Below are 24,207 nucleotides of genomic sequence, written 5' to 3'. Positions count from 1 at the left end.
ATGAGCACACAGTGCCACCTTTTGCTTCAAATCCACATGACATGGACCCCTATAAGCGTATGCCTGCTGCATTACACAGCTTTAAAGCACAGCCTGGGTTAATATGCATAGCCAGTAAAAACCTACCCATAGAGCCGTTTCGCCCTTTAGGGTCTCATCATTGTGGGGCTGGTTATAGTGGCTTTGCAATTTGAAGCATAGGATATGTTACTTAGTTCAGTTATGGTGGGCAAAAAAGAGTGACAAAAACCCTCCACAGTAAAGCATATAGCAAATGGAATAATGGAATCATAATTAATATATATATACACACACACACATACATATGACTGTTAATAAAGTGACACACACACACACACACACACACACACACACACACACACACACACACACACACACACACACACACACACACACACACACACACACACACACACACACACACACACACACACACACACACACACACACACACACACACACACACACACACACACACACACACACACACACCCAAAAATACAGATGCAGCAACGAGTCTCAGAACTCTGCCTGGGTAGATTCTGGGGCAGTCTCACAGTAAATGCCTCAACCTTGCTGCAACATTTCTGTGAGATTCTTAATGGCCCATCGGATTAACCCAGCAGGGAGTCCCTGCAAACTGAACGGGACAGCAGGGACCTCCCGCTGTGTTAATCCGATGGGCCATTAAGAATTTTACAGAAATGTTGAGGCATTTACTGTGACACTGCCCCAGAATCTCCCAGGAATTTCTCAGGTAAGTGTTCTAATACTGGTAGCTGCATCAGTATGGGGGTGCTTGGGGAACCTCTCCCTAAAGTGTTTTTATGTTATAATATTCTATCTAAAGGCATTTTGAATATTCTATCGGGCGCCATTAGCTTAATCAGCAATTGCTACATTGGAGTATGCTCTTAAATAAAGCGTCAGCAGTACGGTGGTGGTTTAGGTGTTGCTGAAATAAGCTTTGTCCCATGCCAGGATAATCCGCAGCTATCCTTAAAGATGAGACGTGTGAGGAAGCCAACAACTTTTGCATACAATAAAATCATAATCAGAGAAAACTAGGTCTCTTAATTTACAAGTTGAAAGATGCAGGAGAGCTCGTTCCCAGACAGGAATACTGCTCATTGACAGTCTACACATCACACACAGGTTCCTATTTTCCTAGCCAAGTATAATTAGAGTTCTGCATCATCTTCCTACTTCCAATATAAAAAAAAGAGCTTCAAGGAACCGGTGTCTGATATCTACTGGCAGGAGATGAACAAGTCCATCTTTTCTGAACAGGCCACGGGTCACTTCATTTTAACAAATGGATTCTACAAAAGAAAGAAAAAACCCTACTTTTGTTTCAACCATTTCCTTAAGGCTGTGTGTGCCCGATATAATTATATTTTTTGGATATTATTTAAAAATGAAATATTCAGAAAATGTCAAATCAGAAACACAATGGAAATGCAGTTATCAAACACCGTTAGGAAATATTTTCGCTGCTTAACTATGCCAACAAGGGGCCGGGTCGGTGTCCAGAACATTATGGGGTGGTAAAGATGTTAGGTTTGCGATTTGGACTTTTTGATCTCTCCTATTAGTGCTGCATTTATCCAACCTGCCCAACCTGATCGTACCTCTTTATGCCACATTTGGTAAAGCCATTGGGTCCTCGTATCAACCCGAGTAGTTTTGAAGCCTTTTACTACATCGCCATTTAGGAAGCTTCACCCTGAGCCACACACACCAAACTATTCCTGGATACACAACTCCTCAATGAATGTTCCAGCAAGGTCTCTCCCTGCAATGTGTTCAAGATTAATTCCATCTGCAATGCTGCTTGATATCAGCAAGACCTCTTACCTGTAATAAGGGTGTATGAACATGAGATACAACGTATGGAAGTCTTCTCCATTCACGGATTGCCAGGCTGCTTGCCATTTCAACCAGCCGCTCAATGAAGTTCAGCTGTTGCTCTTCCGGGTGACAAATCGCTAAATAGCCACGATACATATTCACTTTCCATGCCATTTCCTTTGGGCAACTCAGCTCCACCTGTTGATGAAGATAAGTAACAGTATTACAGAACGCTAAACCAGAATATGTCCTCATTACCGTCTGATTTAATGGAAGACTTTAAAAAATCTAATATTAGGGGAATCAATTATCTTCAATTATCTAAAAATTACAAACAGGTCTTAAAATGTTTGGGAAAGTAGACCAGTCTCGTTTAAACTCCAGCCCTTGTGAATTCTTGTTCTCAACAGTCCTTCATTTTTATGAAAATGGAGACTTCAAGAATAAGAACTGGGCTGTCAGCTCATGACGACATGGAGCTAGATTGCCAAAAATGGAACTCAAACTGAAAGATACTTGCACCTATCCCATCCCAAAGAGGTAGTGTCAAGTAACACACCACATCACAATGTGTTCCAGCCCCCCATGGACACGACAGACACCCCACTTGATCTCTGTACAATTAAAAAATAAATAAAGCTACATTTATAGTTCTACCAAGAAATACTTAAATGCCTCATCACCATTAATACCCAAGAAAATGTAACTCTAAAGTAGCTAACCCCAGAACCTGGACAGGACAACACACTTTAACCCAAAAAGCAGTGTGTGGCAAATGTCCCGGGAACAAACTACATTAATTGTAAGGGGTCAACGAACCCCTCATCCCAAGCCCTTGAGTGCAATGCATTGGCGGCCCCCTGGCACTCATTAGGGGACACACACACACACACACACACACACACACACACACACTTTGGTCTTCACTACAGAACCAAAGATGCTTTTCGAGGAATCATATCTATAGCCATTCACTTTTTAAAAATGGCAAAATAAAAAGGCTATAAATATTGTATGCAGAAGATGCTTTATCATGCTAGGTATGAGTGCTAGACAACAGTTAAACTCAATACCCTCTGAACATGCCTCTGACAGGATTTAACCTCGTCACACAGGCCTGTGCTGTGCACCGGGAGAAGCGAGTCCTAATAAAATATTAACACTCACTTCCATTGCAGCAGGTTTACCCAGAATAAAGTAAACAGACTGCACCCTTTGCATAACATCCATCTCCCAAGGTCATGACACTGGTCAAGAGAAGAGATCCTACACAACATGAGCACAGACAGAACTCATGTTCTGCTCAAAATACTACAAAAGCTGGTTGATGTGGTTTATTTCGCCTTTACAGTGCCAGGGGTCCAGGGGTAAGAGTGCCACTGAACTTCAGGAGCGATCACGCCCAGGATACCGGAAACGGAAGTGGCTTCCGAATTCCGCTTCTATCGGGCTGGCCGCTCCGTTAGAGCAGTTACGCCGTTTCCCGGTCTCGTGTGTTGAACACACTGGACCTGGGATCTTAAAGTCGGCCTTCTGCACAGATCTGCTGTCAGGGAGAGGAAAGAAAGGGACTGCAGGCTAGACCCGTCTGAAGGGATTTCATAAGGGTTGCAAGAACTACCACCAACTGCTTCAGGGGGCAATTGTGGTCTGGGAACCACAGCTCGAGAACCCCCGCGCTAATGCACCTTCCGGAGGCCACGGCGGAGAACCCCCGCGCTAATGCACCTTCCGGAGGCCACGGCGGAGAACCCCCGCGCTAATGCACCTTCCGGAGGCCATGGCGGAGAACCCCCGCGCTAATGCACCTTCCGGAGGCCATGGCGGAGAACCCCCGCGCTAATGCACCTTCCGGAGGCCACGGCGGAGAACCCCCGCGCTAATGCACATTCCGGAGGCCATGGCGGAGAACCCCCGCGCTAATGCACCTTCCGGAGGCCATGGCGGAGAACCCCCGCGCTAATGCACATTCCGGGGGCCACGGCTCGAGAACCACTGCCCTAACATACATTCCCAGATTTGACACCCTTACAGGGTTAAAACCATGCGTACAAGCAATAATACTGTAAATTCCTTTTACTTTGCAGCAAACACAGCAATCATGGCTGGTAATGTAGCAGGGAACCCGCAGAGGCAGTGCTGCAAGGTGCATCATTAACAAGGTCAATGTCACTTTATTAACAGTCATCACTTGGAGTCAAATATTGTTCAGCATAAGCTTTCCAAGCCCATTCTGCAGAAGGGGGTTAAATCACATCGGAACTACGCGCAATGCAGATCGCCTTTTAACTGGGGACCATCCAATGGTGCAAACATAAGAGGAAATTGGAAACGTAGAGAAGGGAAAGATGAGAAAGTAGTAGGACTGGTGTTAAAAGATGTTCAGAGAAGGAAATGCAGAATGACTGGATCAGCCGCAATCATTTCATGTACGTTACACAAGAAATGTTATCCTGGCTGGAACACGACGCAGTATATACATGTACAGGCTGCTTCAAATACCCAAAGTTTCAAAGAGAGAGGAGCGAGGGGGTGAGACAGAGAGAGGAGCGAAAGGGGCGAGACAGAGAGAGGAGCGAAAGGGGCAAGACAGAGAGAGGAGCGAAAGGGGCAAGACAGAGAGAGGAGCGAGGGGGCGAGAGAGAGAGGAGCGAGGGGGCGAGAAAGAGAGGAGCGAGACAGAGAGGAGCGAGGGGGTGAGGCAGAGAGAGGAGCGAGGGGGCGAGACAGAGAGAGGAGCGAGACAGAGAGAGGAGCGAGGGGGCGAGACAGAGAGAGGAGCGAGGGGGCAAGACAGAGAGAGGAGCGAGGGGGCGAGACAGAGAGAGGAGCGAGGGGGCGAGACAGAGAGAGGAGCGAGGGGGCGAGACAGAGCGTGGAACGAAGGGGCGAGACAGAGAGAGGAGCGAGGGGCGAGACAGAGCGTGGAACGAAGGGGCGAGACAGAGAGAGGAGCGAGGGGCGAGACAGAGAGAGGAGCGAGGGGGCGAGACAGAGAGAGGAGCGAGGGGGCGAGACAGAGAGAGGAGCGAGGGGGCGAGACAGAGAGAGGAGCGAGGGGGCGAGACAGAGAGAGGAGCGAGGGGGCGAGACAGAGCGTGGAGCGAAGGGGCGAGACAGAGAGAGGAGCGAGGGGACAAGACAGAGAGAGGAGCGAGGGGGCGAGACAGAGAGGAGCGAAGGGGTGAGAGAGAGAGGAGCGATGGGGCGAGACAGAGAGAGGGGTGAGACAGAGAGGGGCATGGGGGTAAGAGAGAGGAACAAGGGAGTGGGGGCGACGAAATGGGAAGTTTGGCTATGACCAAAACGCCGCTGGCGTTCCGGGACATATAGGCTGTTGGCTCCTTTCTTTTTTTCCTCCCATCACTCTGATGCTGCGGCCCGAGTTGTGCAGTTGAATTTTAGAATGGGCCCCCAACCTATTCTGAGTTTGATGGGCCTGAATACCCCTGATGAAGGCCCTTTGAGGCTGAAAGGTTGGTCTAGGTAAAATAAATATCACTTTACATCAAGATATTAGTCTGGACAGCTAGAGATTCAACTCATCAAATTCAGGATAGTGTAAAAAACATACAAAACACATTTATGAAGAATTCTGTTTAGATGCCAGAACAGTCACATTTAGCCTATAACTAAATTGCTGGAGAGGCACAAATGAACGTGGCAATTACTGGGCCTAGCTGGGGATGACATCTGTGCAGAAGCAAACTGAGAAGGTAAAGCTCATTACGCTCCTTCCCGCTAGATAAAGCCTACGATCCAGGCAAGATAGGGTTACAATACACAACATGGCGTTTAAATATGTGCAGTACGGATAACAACAGTAAAAAGGTTAGCTCAGTAACATTACAGAGTAAATATAGATTCCTTCTTTAGCTAGATTAGCCAAAACTTGCTTGGGACCATCTTCTCCGCTGTTCTGTGGCATTCTTACAGAGGAATCGTTTAAATAATTACACACGTCGTCTGAACAGGAAATTCATACAGAACTAGCAGGGAAATCCAACATTACTGCACAACAAACACACAACGAGACCCCAAATTCCTATTATTTCACTTGATTGCTGGTCTTTCAAATCTTGCTACTGAGAAATGTGTTTCCTGACATTTTTACATAAAGAAAATCGGACTACGGGAACAAAATCCCAATTTATGGCTTCAGCGTTCTTGTTGTGGTGTCCGTTAGTACATGCCTCATTACAGACACGCTCTCCCAATATAACGCTTTGCCTGCAGTCACTGGTGGCCGTCACATCTGCTCAACCTGCCAGTCATCACAAGGAAACCTGTCAGACACGATCAATTCTCTCCATTTCAACTCAAGGCTTAAAATCTACTGTACAATTTATTCACTCCAAATGGGAAAAGAATGGAGCCTAGAAAAGAATAAGCTGTATATTAATCCCGGGTTTATATGTAGCTAGTTATTACATGACCTGCACAGAAGTGAAAATTAAGTAAGGAGGATGAATTGGTCCATATTTGATTATAAGTCACACGCAGAATGTACGCAGAATTCAGCAATTTAAATGTCTTATGGTTTGCTTGGGGGGTGAGAGCGGTGATTCATATTTCCCAAATCCTACATTAAAATTAATCTCGAGAAGCAAGATGTTTTGAAGTAGCTGTTATAGTACCCGGAAGTGACCACAATGATCATGTCACCATTATCAGCTTTCAATGAAATTCCTAAACATTAACCCTTCACTGTCAGAAGAGCTTGCAATGCATTGGGTTCAAGAGCCACATTTATACCAAGCGGTCTGAAATGTACAGTAGGGGGCAGATTATTAGATCCTGGTACAGTCACCCTAGCCATATTTACTAAGAGGGGCTAACTGGTAGGGTACCTAGCAGCCCATTCACTAGAGTAAGCTGCCTTTAGTTTCCCGTGTGCATAGATTCCAGCTTTAATCTGTCCCCACCTCCCCACCGATACGTGCTGCTCTGCATCACTCGCAGGCTTTGTGAAATATTCATTCATCAAGCCCATGGATTGTGCACACTGTGCGCTCTCCTGAGTGGCGACCTTGGGAAGCACATGATGAAGGTTGTGATCCACAAGTACACTGGGTGCAATGCATTATGATTCCAACATTATGACTTGTAATGCGCCTCCCCCCCCCCGAAGCCTACGAGTATTACTCATATAAAAGTTAGGATCTTGCACCTCAGAGCATGTCTTGCTCATTTCTTTAAAATAATTTCACAAAAAATGTAATATCTAGTTTCTGAGTTCACCATGGTAACTTTGTCTGCATTTTAACCTTTCCCACTCTTATTATTTAAATCCTTTGTATCCCCTGAAAGGAGCATCAGACTTAAAAAAAAAAAAAAAAGACAAAGAAAACCAGCAAGATCTCTTCAAGTAAAATGTACCACTTACTACATTTAATTTCTACAGAAAATGACAATAGCTGAAATGTATCCCTCATTGAAAAACAGAAATACTTAAAGCAGCACTGCCTCTTATGTGAGGCTTCCTTTAAACATATGAAACACTGGTATCACAACAGCAGGGCTCAGAGAATAGAACACAGCGCTATCTATATTACTTCCTAGGTCCTGTGATAATCAGACTGACAGAAGGAAAATAAATGCCTCCAATTAGTGAGTCGTCTACGTGGGGAATTGGTGTATTCGCAGTAATGAAATGATTGTGAGAAATATGTCGTTTCGGCATTGTATATAAAAGGCCATGCTGCAGATGCAAATTAACTGTAAAATTCTGCAAATCATTACAAATGCAGCTTTGGCAACAAGAGCGTTAATATTCCTGCATGCAGAGAGCACATAGACCTTAAAAGTGCAATCCCACATAGCTTCTCATAAAAAATATATTTTGTAGCGAATATACCCCCGTAAACAAATGTAACTGCAAAGATTTGGCTGCTTAGGCTTGGTCGCCACTGGCTACTGCAGCGCTCACTATGCTGCGGGGAGAAGAGCCATCCCTCAATGGGGCCGGGACCGCTGCAAGGGGCGGCCGCCGCGCTGAGCCGACAGTTTTTCAGGGATACATGAAAAATGAGTTCAGACCTAGTGAAGGTGCGCTAGGCCACGCCCCCCGGCGGTTCAGCCAATAGGATGTAGCATTGGGCACCCCTGTCTTTTGTTGTAAAGTGCTAAATACAGCTCAACTCCGTTATAGCGCGATCCGCTTATAACGCGGTTTGAGCATGGACCCCAAATTAAAATTTTTTTTTTTAAAAAATAATAATTTTTTGGATTTTTTTTTTTACACAGCACACTGCGCACATGCACACATTGCATACACTCACTGCACACTGCATGCACACGTCACCCCCCCCCCCCCCGTAGCTCACTTCAGACCGGGGAATTCGGCTGCAGGCGCACGTGCAGCGGGGCTGTAGCCTTATATTCCTCACAAGTTTAATTTCTTACCCTTATCAGAGAGCCAATAAAGATAAGGGGAGGTGGAGAGGGGGGCTCTGGCTGTACAAGCACTCGCTGAACATACAGTGACATCACACAGTGACATCACACAGTGACATCACACAGGGACATCACACAGGGACATCACACAGTGACATCACACAGCGACATCACACAGCGAAAATCAAACCCCTCTATTTTTTATTTGTTAAAATGAGACTTTACTCAGGTGTCAGATTTGGGTAACAGAAGCACAAATTACCCAGGTGAGACCCTTAAACAGGTCACTGGAATTAGTTCACATGGTTCCTAGGAGGGATGGCCCCTTTAAATACTGTATATTTCAAGTAAAGAAGGTGGACAACTACAAATCACGATTCAAAATGTGTTACACGAAATATTGAAGGTTCATGGTTATGGTGGAAACTGTATCTTCAAGAACTTGGTAAACTAATAAAAAGTGCAATACAGGCATACCCCGCATTAACGTACGCAATGGGACCGGAGCATGTATGTAAAGCGAAAATGTACTTAAAGTGAAGCACTGCCTTTTTCCCACTTATCGATGCATGTACTGTACTGCAATCATCATATACGTGCATAACTGATGTAAATAACGCATGTGTAACAGGCTCTATAGTCTCCCCGCTTGCGCTCAGCTTCGGTACAGCTAGGGAGCCGGTATTGCTGTTCAGGACGTGCTTACTGGCGCATGCGTGAGCTGCTGTTTGCCTATTGAGCGAGATGTACTTACTCGCGAGTGTACTTAAAGTGAGTGTCCTTAAACCGGGGTATGCCTGTACATCATTCCCGCAGTGACTACGCCATAATTCAACCCCATCAGGCAAGTGAAGAACAGAGAGATTCTTTATCATTTTATCCCTGAAGGATCCTGCAAAGCGGGGACCAGGATTCAATACTGAAACGGACGACTGCAGAAGAGCGTTACAAGAAGAGGAAAATGTCCTACACTCAACTTGCATTTTCTGCACAAAAAGACTGCTGGAAACTCAAAATAAAACATGACAGAATTAAAGAAAAACATTTATTTGCGATATGCTTTCGTTGCCAGAAAGCGCAGCTGTGTTCTAAATCACAGAGAGTCCCTAAAGAGCCATTTACATCGCCTCTGCGAAGTGAGCTGTAATGCTGACATTGTGCAAACATAGTAACAATGAGGGAACATGTTATTAAAAGAAACTATTAGGGAAAATAAAATGTGTGTGACCTGTACGAGGGCTTCCTTCATGGCTGTCCAGTTTGAGACCCTCCAGGCGCATTCAAGGACAAGGTATGGATTGATGTGGCCTTTTGACTGTCCGTACTCTGTCAATGACTCCCACTGGTTCAGCTCTTTCGAGCATCTATGAAAGGCACGAAAGTCCCAATTAGAGGGCATGCATCAATGCAGAGAAGGACATTCCAGCCATGCTGCGCTATTCTTCACAAATCCCTGGGCTGCCATTTAAAAAAGCCGGGACTTCATAGATGTTAAAGTTCACAGCATCACAGATGGACGGGAAATGCATTGGTATGTATATATGTATCTATGTATATTTTTATAGCGCCCACCAGTTGCACAGCGCTCTACAATTTTTTTTTTTTTTTTTAAACAAACATTACACTTACAATATAGGGAATATAATATAGATGGGATAAGTACACCAAGACATAAATGTAGCATGGGATAAAGGAGTCGGACTCGAACAGCTTGCAATGTAATCTGTGTATCGCAAAGAATTAGAAATGCAACCCTGCAGTTCCCTGGAATTTTGATTGAGATTTTTGCTATTATTGTAGATTTGTAATAACTAGTCTACACAACATAGCAGCAGCTTTCCAAATCAAATAAACCAACTTTTTGGAACAGTAAGACACCGTAAAACAAGTCAGGCACGAAGGAGAAAACTGCTTTAGCGTTTCAGGTAAATCCCCCCGAAATGTTATGAGTAAGCCAATGCATTCTTAAATATTCTACAAAACTATTACTTCCTATGAATATGATATATACAGGAGGCACATGTTATATACTCACTCCCTACCCCCCGCCCTCCTCCTAGAGCATATTTAAAAAAAGAAAACCGCCGCACAAAGATTTAAAAAATATCATCTTGTACTAAACATTGTAGAAAAGGCAGAATTCATTCTCACCGAATCCAATGGTCTTCCCACAACTGATATTCTGGGAAAACGGCTGGAGACGCGTTGTTTCTTTCGTGTTCTTTTTTGGCCTTCTCCATTGCTTTTTCATAGGTTTCTTGAGCCTAAAAGAACAGAAGGCCAATCGATACCTTTTCATCAACATAACGTGTACATGCCCATTCTGCACCGAGACAGATCAATACAGGTTTACTGTCCCATGTAATCGTTCATCTACACTTTGGCTAATATCCACATGTGCAAGAAAAAGTTTTAGAACAAAGATCTGTCACCCTCCACCCTTTCCTTCTTCAATAGACACCCAGTCCCATAATGCAGATATTTCAAAGTAGAAAGGGAATGTCCCCATGCCAAGTAAACCGCTTCCTACTACCAAAATTAGGTCTGGTACTACCGTTTCTTTCAACACTAATAAAAGAGAAAGGAAACCGGTGTGTGTTGCAGATAGACATCTTTGTAATAGATTCATTGAAATATGTATGGCTGTTTCCTTACTAACTTCCATAGAAAATGGGCAGTAAATTCCTGGTACCTGTTCGAAGAAGCCATGCTGCTCATATGCAATCGCAGTTGATGACTCTGGAAATTTACAACGCTTTTGCCATAAGCCAGCCCACATATCCTCCTCTTGCAAGAGAGAATATAACTCTGCTAAGGAATCCAGGATCTCCTGGGGGGAAACAGACAAAAACACTCACCACCAAATGTACATTCAGGAAATCGACATTATTTACCACATATAGCTCGTTTCAGAAAGTTCAAAGTCATTATCAGTTACAAGTGGCTGAATGTAACACCAAATGATTGTGGAAAACAATTAGAAATGTGTTATTCAAATTTGCCTTTAACAGTCTTTACTAAACCACAATGTGATATACTACTTCTCATTCTTGGTCCTCTTCCTGACAAAAAATAGAAGTATTGCAAAAACATGGCCATGTAATGGCTTCTCTGCTGTTTGTACAGAACAATGTGTGCTTAAATGAACATGAAACATCACAATACAAAAAATAGAACATGCTTATGTGATTACCATCAAAGGAGAAAGTCAAGGTGAACTGTAAAAATATGTAATGTACTAATTAATTGATTTTTTTTTAAAGCCATCTTTCTTTCCCTCGGGAAGATCATAGCTCTATTCTGCGTCAGAGCATATTGGATAAAGACCATGTTGATGAAGAGAAAAGAAGTGTATTTGACAAAGAAAACAAAGCACATTTGGGAAATTTCTGTCAGAGCAATAAACACGATTCCCTTCTTCCTGATTGCTAGCCAAATGTTATTTAATGGCATTGTACACATGTGCTGCGAGAGGGGGCTGGCTTACTTGCTGGGGTGGGGTTATGCTCTCTTGCTCATAGAACTCTGTGGTTTGTTTTGGTTTAATCTGAAGACTTAAGCCTTTTTCAAAAGCCTGATGTTCCAGCATGAGCGTGGAGCGGAACCAAAGGTTGTGCGTTTTCCCCAAGTACTTCAGCACGCAGGGTCTGATGGGAATGGGTGGGACGCACTGAGACATGGCTTCCACAAAGCAGTTCAAGGCACTTGGCTGGCAATCTCTCTGCGCCTGGTGGCTCCCGCTGCATAGGAATGGGCTGATTTCACCAGACAACGCCTGAGCATCAGAAAAAAAGAATAATATTAATGATTGTACGCTCTAAAGCTCCACCTCTCACCATCTAAATCAGTTTATAAAACTTATTGAACTCCCGTTACTTTTACGGCACTGTCTAATGCAAAATGGAGACAAACTGCAGAATATAATGCCTTATAAATGATAGGAAAACCAATGACTTTGAAGGGCATTACTGTAACGTATGAAGGATACAAGTATAATTCCTCTTCAGCAAATGACCCTATTGCTGCAATGCATCATTTCCCTTCCCCATCACAATCTTATATACAGGAAGAGCTAACAAAGTGGCTGCACGGTTTTGACAATATATTCTTCATACCAAGGGTTGTACAACAACAGCTCTGTCCTTGGAACTTTTGTGCGATGCAAGAAAATCAGCATGCAGACAAGATGAGAATTACTCACATGCTGTTGTCTGTCTGAAAGGATTTTCCACAATCTGGGGAAAAACTGGATCCAAATCTTCTCTGCCAGTGGTGTGGCAATGTGGCACAACTGGACAAAGGCGCTTAACAGTGCGCCAGTCTGCAAGTACAGATATGAGAAAGCAGGCATCAGTGAAAAAGACGTTAAAACCAGTTTAATCTGAGCTGGTTCAGCCAAATGAAACAGTGACTTGGTGGGGTGGGGGGCGTGGTGATATACATACATATATACACATACATAATACTGCAGAGGGAGGAATAAATAAAATTGCCTCTTATTAAACACTACAATTTTTATTAACCCTTTTATTCCTGGCGGGGAGTAAACTGCATTGCTATGTGTTGCCATCAACAGCAAAGGGAAGGTTAATCACGAGATAACTTTGATGTTACACTATAGGAAGTAATTAGTAACCCGCCCTCTGACCTTCACTTCTCGAAGAGAGTCCAAGAACTTGTCGTGCCTGTTGGTCAGCATGTGCAGCTGGTTACCGATGTCCTTCTCAGAAAGTTCTTTGGTTTTGGGGTTTGTGCTTTGATCCCCTGGGGCTAATTCAATGTCAATCTCCACATCCTGAAGACAAGAAAGCTTAGCTCCATAAACCTATTCATTACACAGTACAACTATTTAAACATCAGCATTGTTAATATGGGTTTAACTCAGAGGTTCTAAACTCCAGTCCTCGGTACACCCCAACAGTTCAGGTTTTCAGGATATCACAGCTTCAGCACAGGTGGCTCAGTCTTTGACTGCGTCACCTGTGCTGAATCAGGGATATCCTGAAAACCTGACCTGTTGGGGGGTACTGAGGGTTGGAATTGAGAACACCTGGTCTAACTTAAAAAAAAAAATAATTCTATTATATTATATATGTGGGCCTCCATATGAATCTCAGCAAGATCAAAGTGATGTTCAACAAATGTGTTAAGTCTGCACAGATAGTCTTCAACTTCTATGTCTACCTTGACCGGCAAGTAACAATGGAAGGGAACTTGTTGAATGAAATCAACAAAAGAATGAAGATGGGATGGAGCGTATTTGGAAGAAACAAGTCAATATTTCAAAGGAACCTGGCACTGTTTATGACCAGTGTAATCTGCCCGTGCTCACGTATGGATGTGAAACATGGACACTAAATGCAAAGAGCATTCAGAAGCACATCATATGTATAGACATATACATACATATAGAGAGAGATAGAGAGACATATACATATAGAGATGTAATATATATATATATTCACTTGTGAGCACATTCACATGTATCCCCCTGAGGAAGGTCCCATTCTGTAGGACCGAAACATTGGGTTTCTGGAAGTACTTTCACTAATACACTTTGATTTTCAACATTGAGTGCTGTCTCTTGTTTACCAATCCTTGGAACGGTAACGTATAACCAGTGGTTGACAAATCACCAAAAAATCACCAAAAAATCACCAAAAAATCTACTCGCCACACAAAAAAATCTACTCGCCACCTAGTACCAAACGTGTGCTGCTTGGGCCAATATTTACTCGCCCGGGGGTTAAATCCACTCGCCCGGGGCGAGCAAATGTATAGGTTTGTCGAACACTGCGTATAACTATCTATATATATATATATATATATATATATATATATATATATATATATATATATATATATATATATTCACTTGTGAGCACATTCACATGTCTTAGACAGGTCTGCAACCCTGCTTTTCGCCATCATCACCTAGCATACAGTTCTTCCACTGCAGCAAGGGATTTTGGGAAATGACATGCAAATGAGCACAGTGTCACCTTTTGGCACAAATCCATTTTTACATGGAACCCTTATAAGTTTATGCACAGCCTGGGTTTTGATGCATAGCCAGTAAACCTACTCACAGACAGCTGTTTCGACCTTTTGGGTCTCATCAGTGTGAGGCTGGTTGTACTGGCTTTCTCTAAAAACATCTACTGAAAGTGTTAAAGAAATGACAGCACTAAAGGGCTGTATTCAACACAGATAATGTTAAATTATGATGAGATTAATTATTATTATTATGGTAACCATTTTTAGGAAGAAAATACAAAATCACCAGTTATTGAAGGTGAAACCCTATCCAAACCAGCTCCAAGATAAACACATCCAATGCAAGAACAGCCAATTATACACAGCACTTTCAGGACAATTTCAGAATGTACAGAGTTAACAACCTGAGTTTAAGTTTTGTTGCTATATCAGGAAGCAATTCACCGCTCACCTTTCCTCTCCCAACCCTCCAACCACCCCACCCGGTGTGTCCCACTCACTTTTTACTCACTCCCTCCTAAAACAAGGCAGGGGCACCAAATGTATTAACCCTTTTGCTGCCAAGCAAGAGGGTTTAAAGCTTCCTCGTATTGTATTACAGGAGGCAGGGAACACTGGAGACTTGATCCCACTTAGAAGGGTACAAGGAAATGTAGGATGATTCTTTCAAAAAGCAAGTAACACCAGATTGCAAACGGCCTGTGAAACCAGTGAGATAATACTGTCGGTTACCTGTCCATTCCTACAGAACGCTGCTTCCAGATAGCGTGTACCCACACGCTGACATCACAGCTTTGCAAACACACTGATGTCATTTGAATGGCAAACTTTTTTTCCCTAGGCTGCATAACATTTAATCCCAATCCGCTCATGTCGCTTTAATGGTTTTCATAGAAAGGGGTATTTGAGTCCTTTGACAAACAAATATTACCTCTTCCTTGGATTCACTGTTCTCCCGCTCTCTGGGCTCCTGTTTGACGTGGGTTACCATGGCAAAAGCTGCACGGTCGTGACTGTCTGCTAGATTGATGACATTAGTGATAGATGGGAGCATGGCACCCTGACAGCTTGTGCCAATTGTAGTGCTCCTCTCACACACCGCCAACAGGAGCTAACGGGACAGAAATCAGGGGGGAGGGGGAAGGGGGAAGAGGGAAAAAGTGCAGTAAACAGATTAATCGCTTGGTTTTTTTTCCTTTCTAAAACTGAGTAACTACACAGGACAAAAGAAAAGCAAATATGTATCCAGTGTGGTAAATAATATTTCAAGTACAGACCATGCAAAGCGTGTGACCACTTTGTACGGCTTGCCTGGAAAACGGGTAGATCGTATCGTTTTGTAAAAATAATTGTTTTTGTTATTGAAGCTGAGGGGTGCAAGGCTCAGGGGAAATGCGAGGCAGTCCCACTGCTCACTGAAATGGTAGTGGATACGTGGAATAATCCCACAGAGAAGTTGGTGTTCAAAACGGCTTGGGACAGAACGCGATCCTAAATATGAAAGGAAAACATCTGATACAGTGTGATATGTAATTGGGCAGAATAGATGGGCCAAGAAGTTCTTATCCTCCATCAACACCCAGATTTCAAGCACACCGCAATTTCCTTGCCTCAATCCCTTCTACCTCTCAATATCTGGCTGCATATACGTAGGAAAGAGTTCGTTCCTCTCGCGCTCGGTTAACCCTACCTCAATGCACTGCTTGATCCAGAAATGGTTTCCCATTGCCTCCCAGTTTTGCGAACACGTTAAATAGAGCAGACGGTCATAAACACGGCGCTTCATGGAAGTGTCAAACACTTCGAAAAACTTTGCCCGTATGAGCGGCTGAGCACAGCGTAGGCCGGAGAGGAAGGCTGGTTCCAGTTTGGCAGTAAGCTCGCTCCCAGAAAGGTTCTCATCCCTATTAAGGAAGTCAGACAAAAAAATCATCAACCCTTATCGATATTAAATATGTGGATAGCAAACAGTTCACACAAGCATGTCTACAAAGCAGAAGGTAAACCGATCGTACCAAACTCCAAAAAGCAAAATGCATGACATTTCATGAAAACTCTTTCACAAATCTTTAGATGAGATTTGTAATCACAAGGCTCTGCTGCTCCTATTATCATAAGCAAACAAATAAATGTATCAAAAACAGTGCAAATAGTGGGCTGGAAAGAGACACTAAAATCGTCATTCTATTAACCCATCCAAATGCACACGGTTCATAACAATCCTGCCGTTCAATAACATTAAGAGGTCCACACGGAAATGTGGACGATTATCCTTCATCGGGGAAAGTGTTCAAAATGATTATTGGGCCTGTTCTGCTGAATTATGCAGCTCATATCCCTGGGAAGTTACAACTATATACATCTGCATAAACCGTTACAGTAAGGGTCTGCATAAACCGTTACAGTAAGGGTCTGCATAAACCGTTATAGTAAGGGTCTGCATAAACCGTTACAGTTAGGGTCTGCATAAACCGTTACAGTAAGGGTCTGCATACAGGGTTGGTATTTTTTGGGGTGAATGCCGTTGTACAAACAGATTGTCAACTTTTTACAGTCTAATCACACATTTAATTTGCTCTAGAAGCAGATTTATATCAGTAGTAACATCAAATAGTCAAAAAGGATGTGAAATGATGAAAGCATTTGAGCCAATTAAGGATAATTTTTGATGAACGGCTCTAATTACCTGTAGACATAATTAACAAGATCCAAAAACTGTGCATTTAATTCAAGGTCTTCTGGAAAACGTTTTTCTATGTAGGTCATCATTTTCACCAGCAAAATGGACTTCTCCCGAAGTGTGGGCGTCTGCGTACAGAGAAGGGGGAGGTTACAGACTCAAAATGTAATGCTGAAAAAATAAAAACAACACGGATCCTTGGTCTTCGCACAGTTATAGTGGCAGGAATTATATATATATATATATATATATATATATATATATATATATATATATATATATATATATATATGTGTATATATATATATATATATATATATATATATATATATATATATACACAGTGGTTGACAAATCACCAAAAAATCTACTCACCACACACCTAGTACCAAACGTGTGCTGCTTGGGCCAATATTTACTCGCCCGGGGGTTAAATCCACTCGCCCAGGGCGAGCAAATGTATAGGTTTGTCGAACACTGTGTATATATATATATATATAGTATTGTATGTCTTTATTTATATAGCGCCATTAGTGTACATAGCGCTTCACAGTAGTAATACACGTGGTAAACAAATAAATAACAGATAATATAAATAACAGATCATGGGAATAAGTGCTTTAGACATAAAAGTAACATTTCGGAAGAGGAAACCCTGCCCCGAGGAGCTTACAGTCTAATTGGTAGGTAGGGAGAACGTACAGAGACAGTAGGAGGGAGTTCTGGTAAGTGCGTCTGCAGGGGGCCAAGCATTATGTATCGTGTTTAGAATATCCACAGTGCTATTCATATGGTTCTTTAAGCAAGTGTGTCTTAAGGTGGGTCTTAAAGGTGGCTAGAGAGGGTGCTAGTCGGGTACTGAGGGGAAGGGCATTCCAGAGGTGTGGGGCAGTCAGTGAAAAAGGTTTAAGGCGGGAGAGGGCTTTAGATACAAAGGGGGTAGAAAGAAGACATCCTTGAGAAGAACGCAAGACTCTGGATGGTGCATACCGACAAATTAGGGATGAGATGTAAGGAGGGGCAGAAGAATGTAAAGCTTTAAAAGTGAGGAGAAGAATGGAGTGTGAGATGCGGGATTTGATCGGAAGCCAGGAGAGGGATTTCATGAGGGGAGATGCTGAGACAGATCTAGGAAAGAGTAGAGTGATTCTGGCAGCAGCATTTAGGATAGATTGTAGGGGAGACAGGTGAGAGGCAGGAAGGCCGGACAGCAGGAGGTTACAGTAATCAAGACGGGAGAGAATGAGGGCCTGAGTCAGAGTTTTAGCAGTCGAACAACAGAGGAAAGGGCGTATCTTAGTTATATTGCGGAGGAAAAAGCGACAAGTTTTAGAAATGTTTTGAATGTGAGGGGCGAATGTGAGAGAGGAGTCGAATGTGACCCCTAGGCAGCGTGCTTGGGCTACTGGGTGAATGATTGTAGTTCCAACAGTAATGTGGAAGGAGGTAGTAGGGCCAGGTTTGGGAGGAAGTATGAGGAGCTCTGTTTTAGCCATGTTGAGTTTAAGGCGTCGGAGGGCCATCCAGGATGATATAGCAGAGAGGCATTCAGAAACTTTGGTTTGTACAGCAGGTGTAAGGTCAGGTGTTGAAAAGTATATTTGTGTGTCGTCGGCATAGAGGTGATAATTAAACCCAAAAGATGTTATTAGGTCACCTAGAGAGAGTGTGTACAGAGAAAAGAGAAGAGGTCCCAGGACAGAGCCCTGGGGTACCCCCACAGAGAGATCAATAGAGGAGGAGGAGGAGGTGTTAGCAGAAGAGACACTAAAAGTACGATGGGAGAGGTAGGATGAGATCCAGGATAGAGCTTTGTTCCGAATACCTAGAGTATGGAGAATGTGGAGGAGAAGAGGGTGGTCCACGGTGTCAAATGCTGCAGAGAGGTCGAGTAATATGAGCAGAGTGTAATGACCTCTGTCTTTGGCAGCATGGAGGTCGTCAGTTATTTTAGTGAGGGCTGTTTCGGTGGAGTGAGCAGTGCGGAAGCCAGATTGTAGAGTGTCTAGGAGAGAGTAGGTGTTGAGAAAATGGAGCAAGCGAGAGAATACAAGACGTTCAAGTAGTTTAGAGGCAAAAGGCAGGAGGAAGACAGGTCGATAGTTAGAAAGACAGGTAGGGTCAAGCTTGCTGTTTTTGAGTAATGGTATGACTGTTGCATGTTTGAAGGAGGATGGAAAGGTTCCAGAGCAGAGGGAGGAGTTAAAAATGTGTGTAAGCGTAGGGATTATAGTAGGAGCTAGAGGTTTTAGGAGATGGGAGGGAATGGGGTCAAGAGGGCAAGTGGTAGAGGGAGAAGAGGAGATCAGCAGTGACACATCCTCTTCTGTGACAGCTGAAAAAGAGTCAAGGAAGGCATGAGGAGAGTTAGGAAGAGGTGTAGGATGGGAGGAGGAAACAGAGGGGATGTTCTGATGTATGGATTCCACCCTTTCCTTAAAATAGTCAGCAAAGTCCTGAGCGGAGATGGAGGAAGGAGAGGCAGCTGAGGGTGGTTTGAGTAGAGTATCAAAGACAGAGAACAGTCGGCGTGGGTTAGACTTGTGCATGTTGATTAGTGCAGAAAAGTAGGCTTGTTTAGCTTGCGAGAGGGCAGAGTTGAAACAGGATAGCATAAATTTGTAGTGAAGGAAGTCTGCGAGAGTGTGAGATTTCCTCCAGAGGCGTTCAGAGGAACGAGTGGAGGAACGCAGCATGCGTGTGTGGGAATTTAGCCAGGGTCTAGGGTTAGAAGGGCGAGTGCGGCAGAGAGAAAGTGGGGCATGTAGATCAAGAGAGGAGGACAAGGCAGAGTTGTAGTTCCTGACCAGGTTGTCGGGGTCTGTAGCAGAGCTGAGAGGAGAGGGAGGAGCGTAAAGTGGACTCAAAGTCAGGTAAGTGAATAGAGCGCAGGTTTCTGCAGAACCGGGGTGTAGATGGAGGTGGAGAAGGGGAGAAGCGAGATAGAGAGAATGAGATGAGATGATGGTCAGAGAGAGGAAAAGGGGAAATGGAGAAATCAGAGAGAGAGAAGTTTTTAGTGAAAACCAGGTCTAAGTAGTGGCCATCCTTGTGGGTGCTGGCTGCAGTCCACTGTTGAAGGCCAAAAGAAGAGGTAAGAGAAAGAAAGCGGGAAGCCCAAGAGAGAGAGGGGTCATCAATGTGGCAATTGAAGTCCCCAAGGAGAAGAACAGGGGAGTCTGAGGAGAGAAAGAAAGAGAGCCAGGATTCAAAGTGAGAGAGAAAGGCAGAAGGGGGATGAGTAGAGGTAGGTGGGCGATAGATGACCGCCACATGAACAGGGAGAGGAGAGAAGATCTGGACAGTGTGAGCCTCAAAGGAGGGAAAAGCAAGAGAGGGGGGGAATAGGAAGGGTTCGGTAATGGCAGACAGAGGAGAGCAGGAGAGCAGTATATATACACATACAGTGTTCGACAAACCTATACATTTGCTCGCCCCGGGCGAGTGGATTTAACATTGTGGCGAGCTCCTATTGGCCTAAGCAGCACACGTGTGGTACTAGGTGACGAGTAGATTTTTTTGTTCGGCGAGTAGATTTTTTGGCGATTTGTCGACCACTGTATATACATATATATACACACACACACACACACACACACACACACACACACACACACACACACACACACACACACACACACACACACACACACACACACACACACACACACACACACACACACACACACACACACACACACACACACTCACACTCATGTAATCACCATGTGTTTGTACTGGTGAAGCTAAATGTAATTCATAAGGAAAGTGTACAATATAACTTCCAGTTTAGTTGGTTATTGTTCTGGATATACGGTTTCAATATCCCGCTCACTTTAAAAACTAAACAAATTATTCCAAGGCTCATGTATATGCTCCCAAACAAGATCTTGCAGCTCACCTGATTTGCTGCCATTGGAGAGTTATTTTTCAACCATTCCTCTACTATCTTGACGACCGCTCTGAGGATTTTGGCATCGGGGGATTTTTCAATGAGAGATGTTAGAATGGTTTGAATAAAGTTCTTCCTCATTTCCATGCTCATCACTGCTAAGCGAGTCTTCACCAGGTCCAAGCTCAGCATTACCAGCTCACTTGTGCCAGCTGAAAAATGAGCAGTGAAATTAGCTGAGGGTGTCTGAGCCGTAGAGGAAAGAGTTTACACGCTGCACCCAGCAATGTGCTGGCATAGCCACATAGCAGCATTAAAGCAGCAGTCCAAGCTGCCGTTTTAAAAATATATATATTTCACCCCCCCTTTAAGCTGTGCATCAATACAATCCACACAATGATAAGTAATTGGCTAAGTTGTTGATCGATCGGCACAGATTTGGCTCGGGGGTTCACTAAATGGCTGTCAGTGCAGGAGAAGAGGACCAAAGATGCAAAGTTCTGTGGGGAAGATCATGTGACCAGGCAGTCACTAGATACAATTGGTGCACTGCTAGAGAGGGCAGAGATCATAAAGAGGTGTGACAGGGCCTGTTTCAGAAGAGGAAGGGAATGTGGCTTTGTAAATGGTTGCTATAGAAACAAAAAAATTCTCATATATTATAATACATTAAAAATGTAATTTAGAGGTGTTTTTGAAAAAAAAACTGCTACATGTATTTTCTCATAGTACAGAACTGATTTATTAAAAAAAAAAAAAACACATGTAGGATATTGCTTGGTCTGCAGCTTTAATAAGTGGTTGCTAAGGCAGTACCTTGCAGCTAAGAGACACAGTGTGACGACCCATGTGAAATAAATGGGTCGTAAGGCTTCTTACTGTAGGGTGACCAGAGTTTTATAAGCAGAAATTGGGAGACATTAAAAAACATTTTTAAATCGGACACTATAAAAAAAAATGTATAAAACAAATGACATCACTTAAAATTAAATATTATAATGGTGTTTGTCCCCATTTATGCTGTATTATTGATTTATTTTAGTTTCCCAACATAAAACATATGCTCGAGTGTAGCAAGATGACGGTTTGCTTTATATTAATAAATCTTGTAATTACAGTTAGAAACAAAAAAGCTTGTTACATAATACATTACTATAATACATTTCAAAAAAAATGTTACAAGTATTTTCTCATAGTACAGAACTAGTTCTTGTTTGAACCCACAAAGATAGGATATTGCTTGGTCTGCAGCTTTAAGGGACAAAATGAAACCATGAAATCAACGTGGTGGGAATGATTCTGTCAGAGGATGGGAACACATGGCGAGCTTCTGTCAGGCCACTTTTATTTCCCATAGAGTATGCAGAAGAATATATTACCTGGGTTGGCTTCTGCTGCTCCAGGGGCCGCCTGTGGATTCAAATGCTCCCTTACCATCTTCTGCAGCGAGCGCATGAACACAGAGATCAGCCTGTCTATATAGCTGGGGTTGTTGCTGCAGGCTGATTTTAAAATCATTAGTGTGCCTGAAATGAGCAAACAGGGTATTAGTGACACTACAAGTATATTCACAAACTGTGTGAATCACGCTCACAAATTAATATCAACATTCTGTTATGTATAGAGAAACTTTCATGTGATATAATAATGTTGAATAGGTGCCAGTCAGTGACTAATGTGCGGGACCCCGACCTCAGCTAGGAATATACCAAACGGCACAAGACGCGGGGGGGGGGGGGGGGAGGTGGCACAGCATGCGGAGTGCACAGCGTCCCCCCTCCCCCACCCTAATGTATATAGCAGCTTTCTGACGTGTCATGAAGCCATTTCTCCATTAATGTCGTGTTATTTCAGTGCTCAGGAATGAAAAAAAGATCTTGTTGTTAAGCTCATTTGTAGAATTCACAAGAAATTCCCTAAACTCATGGTTATTTCAAGGATTTAAGATTTTTCCCAATCAAGTTAGTGCAAGTTTTGCATTCTCCAGCATCTGACCCTTAACTACTTTTGGGAAATTGATTTAAAAAGAAAAAAATAAATGAAAGAAAGAAAATGCGCTACTATCTTTCTTGGTGTTTTTCACAACACACCCTGACACCTGACAGCCAATTCCTGGAGCAGAATTACACCTGTCTGTGTAGATCACAAGGGAGGATAGTGAGAGACGGACAACATTTAAAGACGTGTGCTGTCCAAACCCTTCAGTGATTTTATGCTGCTTTATTGACAGAACCAATTCTGCACCACAGTCTGTACGGAATGGATTGGCAAAAATGTCCATCACTGCTCCAGTAATACCTACAAAAGCAGCTTTCTTTTCTTTAAGTGAAAGGAATCAAAGACAGAACTGCAAGTTAAGCAAACAGCCTAAAAGTACACTTTGTTCCAATGGATCCAAACAAGAAAGGAGTAAAATGTGTGAAGTATTCCACTAACTTGGCTGACATCTTCAACACTATATGCAAGAAAAATGCAGTGTAATCTTTCAATGTTTTCTAATATAGAACGGTTTTCGGTGTCTCCATATAGCAGGGGTGTCCAACTCCAGTCCTCAAGGCTTCCACCAACAGGTCAGGTTTTCAGGACATCCCTGCTTCAGTACAGGTGAATCAATCAGTGGGCTCAGTCAACGACTGCACCACCTGTGCTGAAGCAGGAATAGCCTGAAAACCTGACCTACAGAATAATGGCCGGTCAATGCAGCCCAGAAAAAGCAAACACTAGGAAATTTAAACTCTTTCTGTGCTGGAAACACATTCATTTCCCAAGGAGTGAAGAGCTCACCAAAGAGCTGTGACGGGTTGGCACTGGTGGCCTTCTCATAGTTTGTCAGGCCTTCATAAATGACCTTCCCAACCGCAGCATACAAGCACTCCAGCTCTTCATACTTTGACGCAACGCTCGACGTACCTAGAACAGAAATTGGAGGGTATTACTCTTTTCAAGACCGCGAGATACTGAAGTTACATTGCTTACCAAGCTGCATTATAAGGTGTGTTGTTTGAAGCCCTGGTGGTTACGGGTGGTCAAAAAAGTGGCTAAAGAAAGTAAAATTCAAAAACCTTGATGGAGGGGTGGGGGTGGGTCTCAGACTGAGGGGAAATGGGAGGAAGTACTTCCCAGAAAGGGAGGTGGATAATGTCCCAACAGAGAGGATAGGGGCTAACACAGTAAGGAAATTCAAACATACGTGGGATCGACCTATGGCTAAATATGAAAGAAAGCCAAGATTCTGATAGGGGATGAGATTTTACAGCAGATAAGAAAATGGGCAACTACGGTGGGACAAGGGGTTCTTATCTGCCAACACAGTCTATGTTTCTCTGTACTCAGGGAGATGGCTCAAACCCTTCCTAGTAGTAGTCGGGCT

General features: G+C 43.4%; 1 protein-coding gene across 2 annotated transcripts in view; it reads right to left on the bottom strand.

Annotated features, from left to right (window-relative positions):
* Positions 1–24,207, bottom strand: part of TRRAP (transformation/transcription domain associated protein) — a 127,917-nt gene that overhangs the window by 43,022 nt on the left and 60,688 nt on the right. For both annotated transcript variants that reach the window (XM_075565475.1, XM_075565476.1), the window contains 13 exons: positions 23,622–23,747; positions 22,217–22,363; positions 20,847–21,049; positions 16,952–17,073; positions 15,956–16,169; positions 15,197–15,376; positions 12,917–13,063; positions 12,470–12,589; positions 11,756–12,043; positions 10,961–11,098; positions 10,420–10,532; positions 9,497–9,632; positions 1,879–2,070 (listed from right to left, as the gene is read on the bottom strand). In XM_075565475.1, the coding sequence (XP_075421590.1) occupies positions 1,879–2,070; positions 9,497–9,632; positions 10,420–10,532; positions 10,961–11,098; positions 11,756–12,043; positions 12,470–12,589; positions 12,917–13,063; positions 15,197–15,376; positions 15,956–16,169; positions 16,952–17,073; positions 20,847–21,049; positions 22,217–22,363; positions 23,622–23,747 (2,126 nt within the window). The remainder of the gene's footprint in view (positions 1–1,878; positions 2,071–9,496; positions 9,633–10,419; positions 10,533–10,960; positions 11,099–11,755; positions 12,044–12,469; positions 12,590–12,916; positions 13,064–15,196; positions 15,377–15,955; positions 16,170–16,951; positions 17,074–20,846; positions 21,050–22,216; positions 22,364–23,621; positions 23,748–24,207) is intronic.

This window comes from Ascaphus truei, chromosome 11 (genome assembly GCF_040206685.1).
Source record: "Ascaphus truei isolate aAscTru1 chromosome 11, aAscTru1.hap1, whole genome shotgun sequence".
Lineage (NCBI taxonomy): Eukaryota > Metazoa > Chordata > Amphibia > Anura > Ascaphidae > Ascaphus > Ascaphus truei.
Note: the sequence above shows the minus strand (reverse complement) of the source record. Positions and strands in the feature narration are given on the sequence as shown.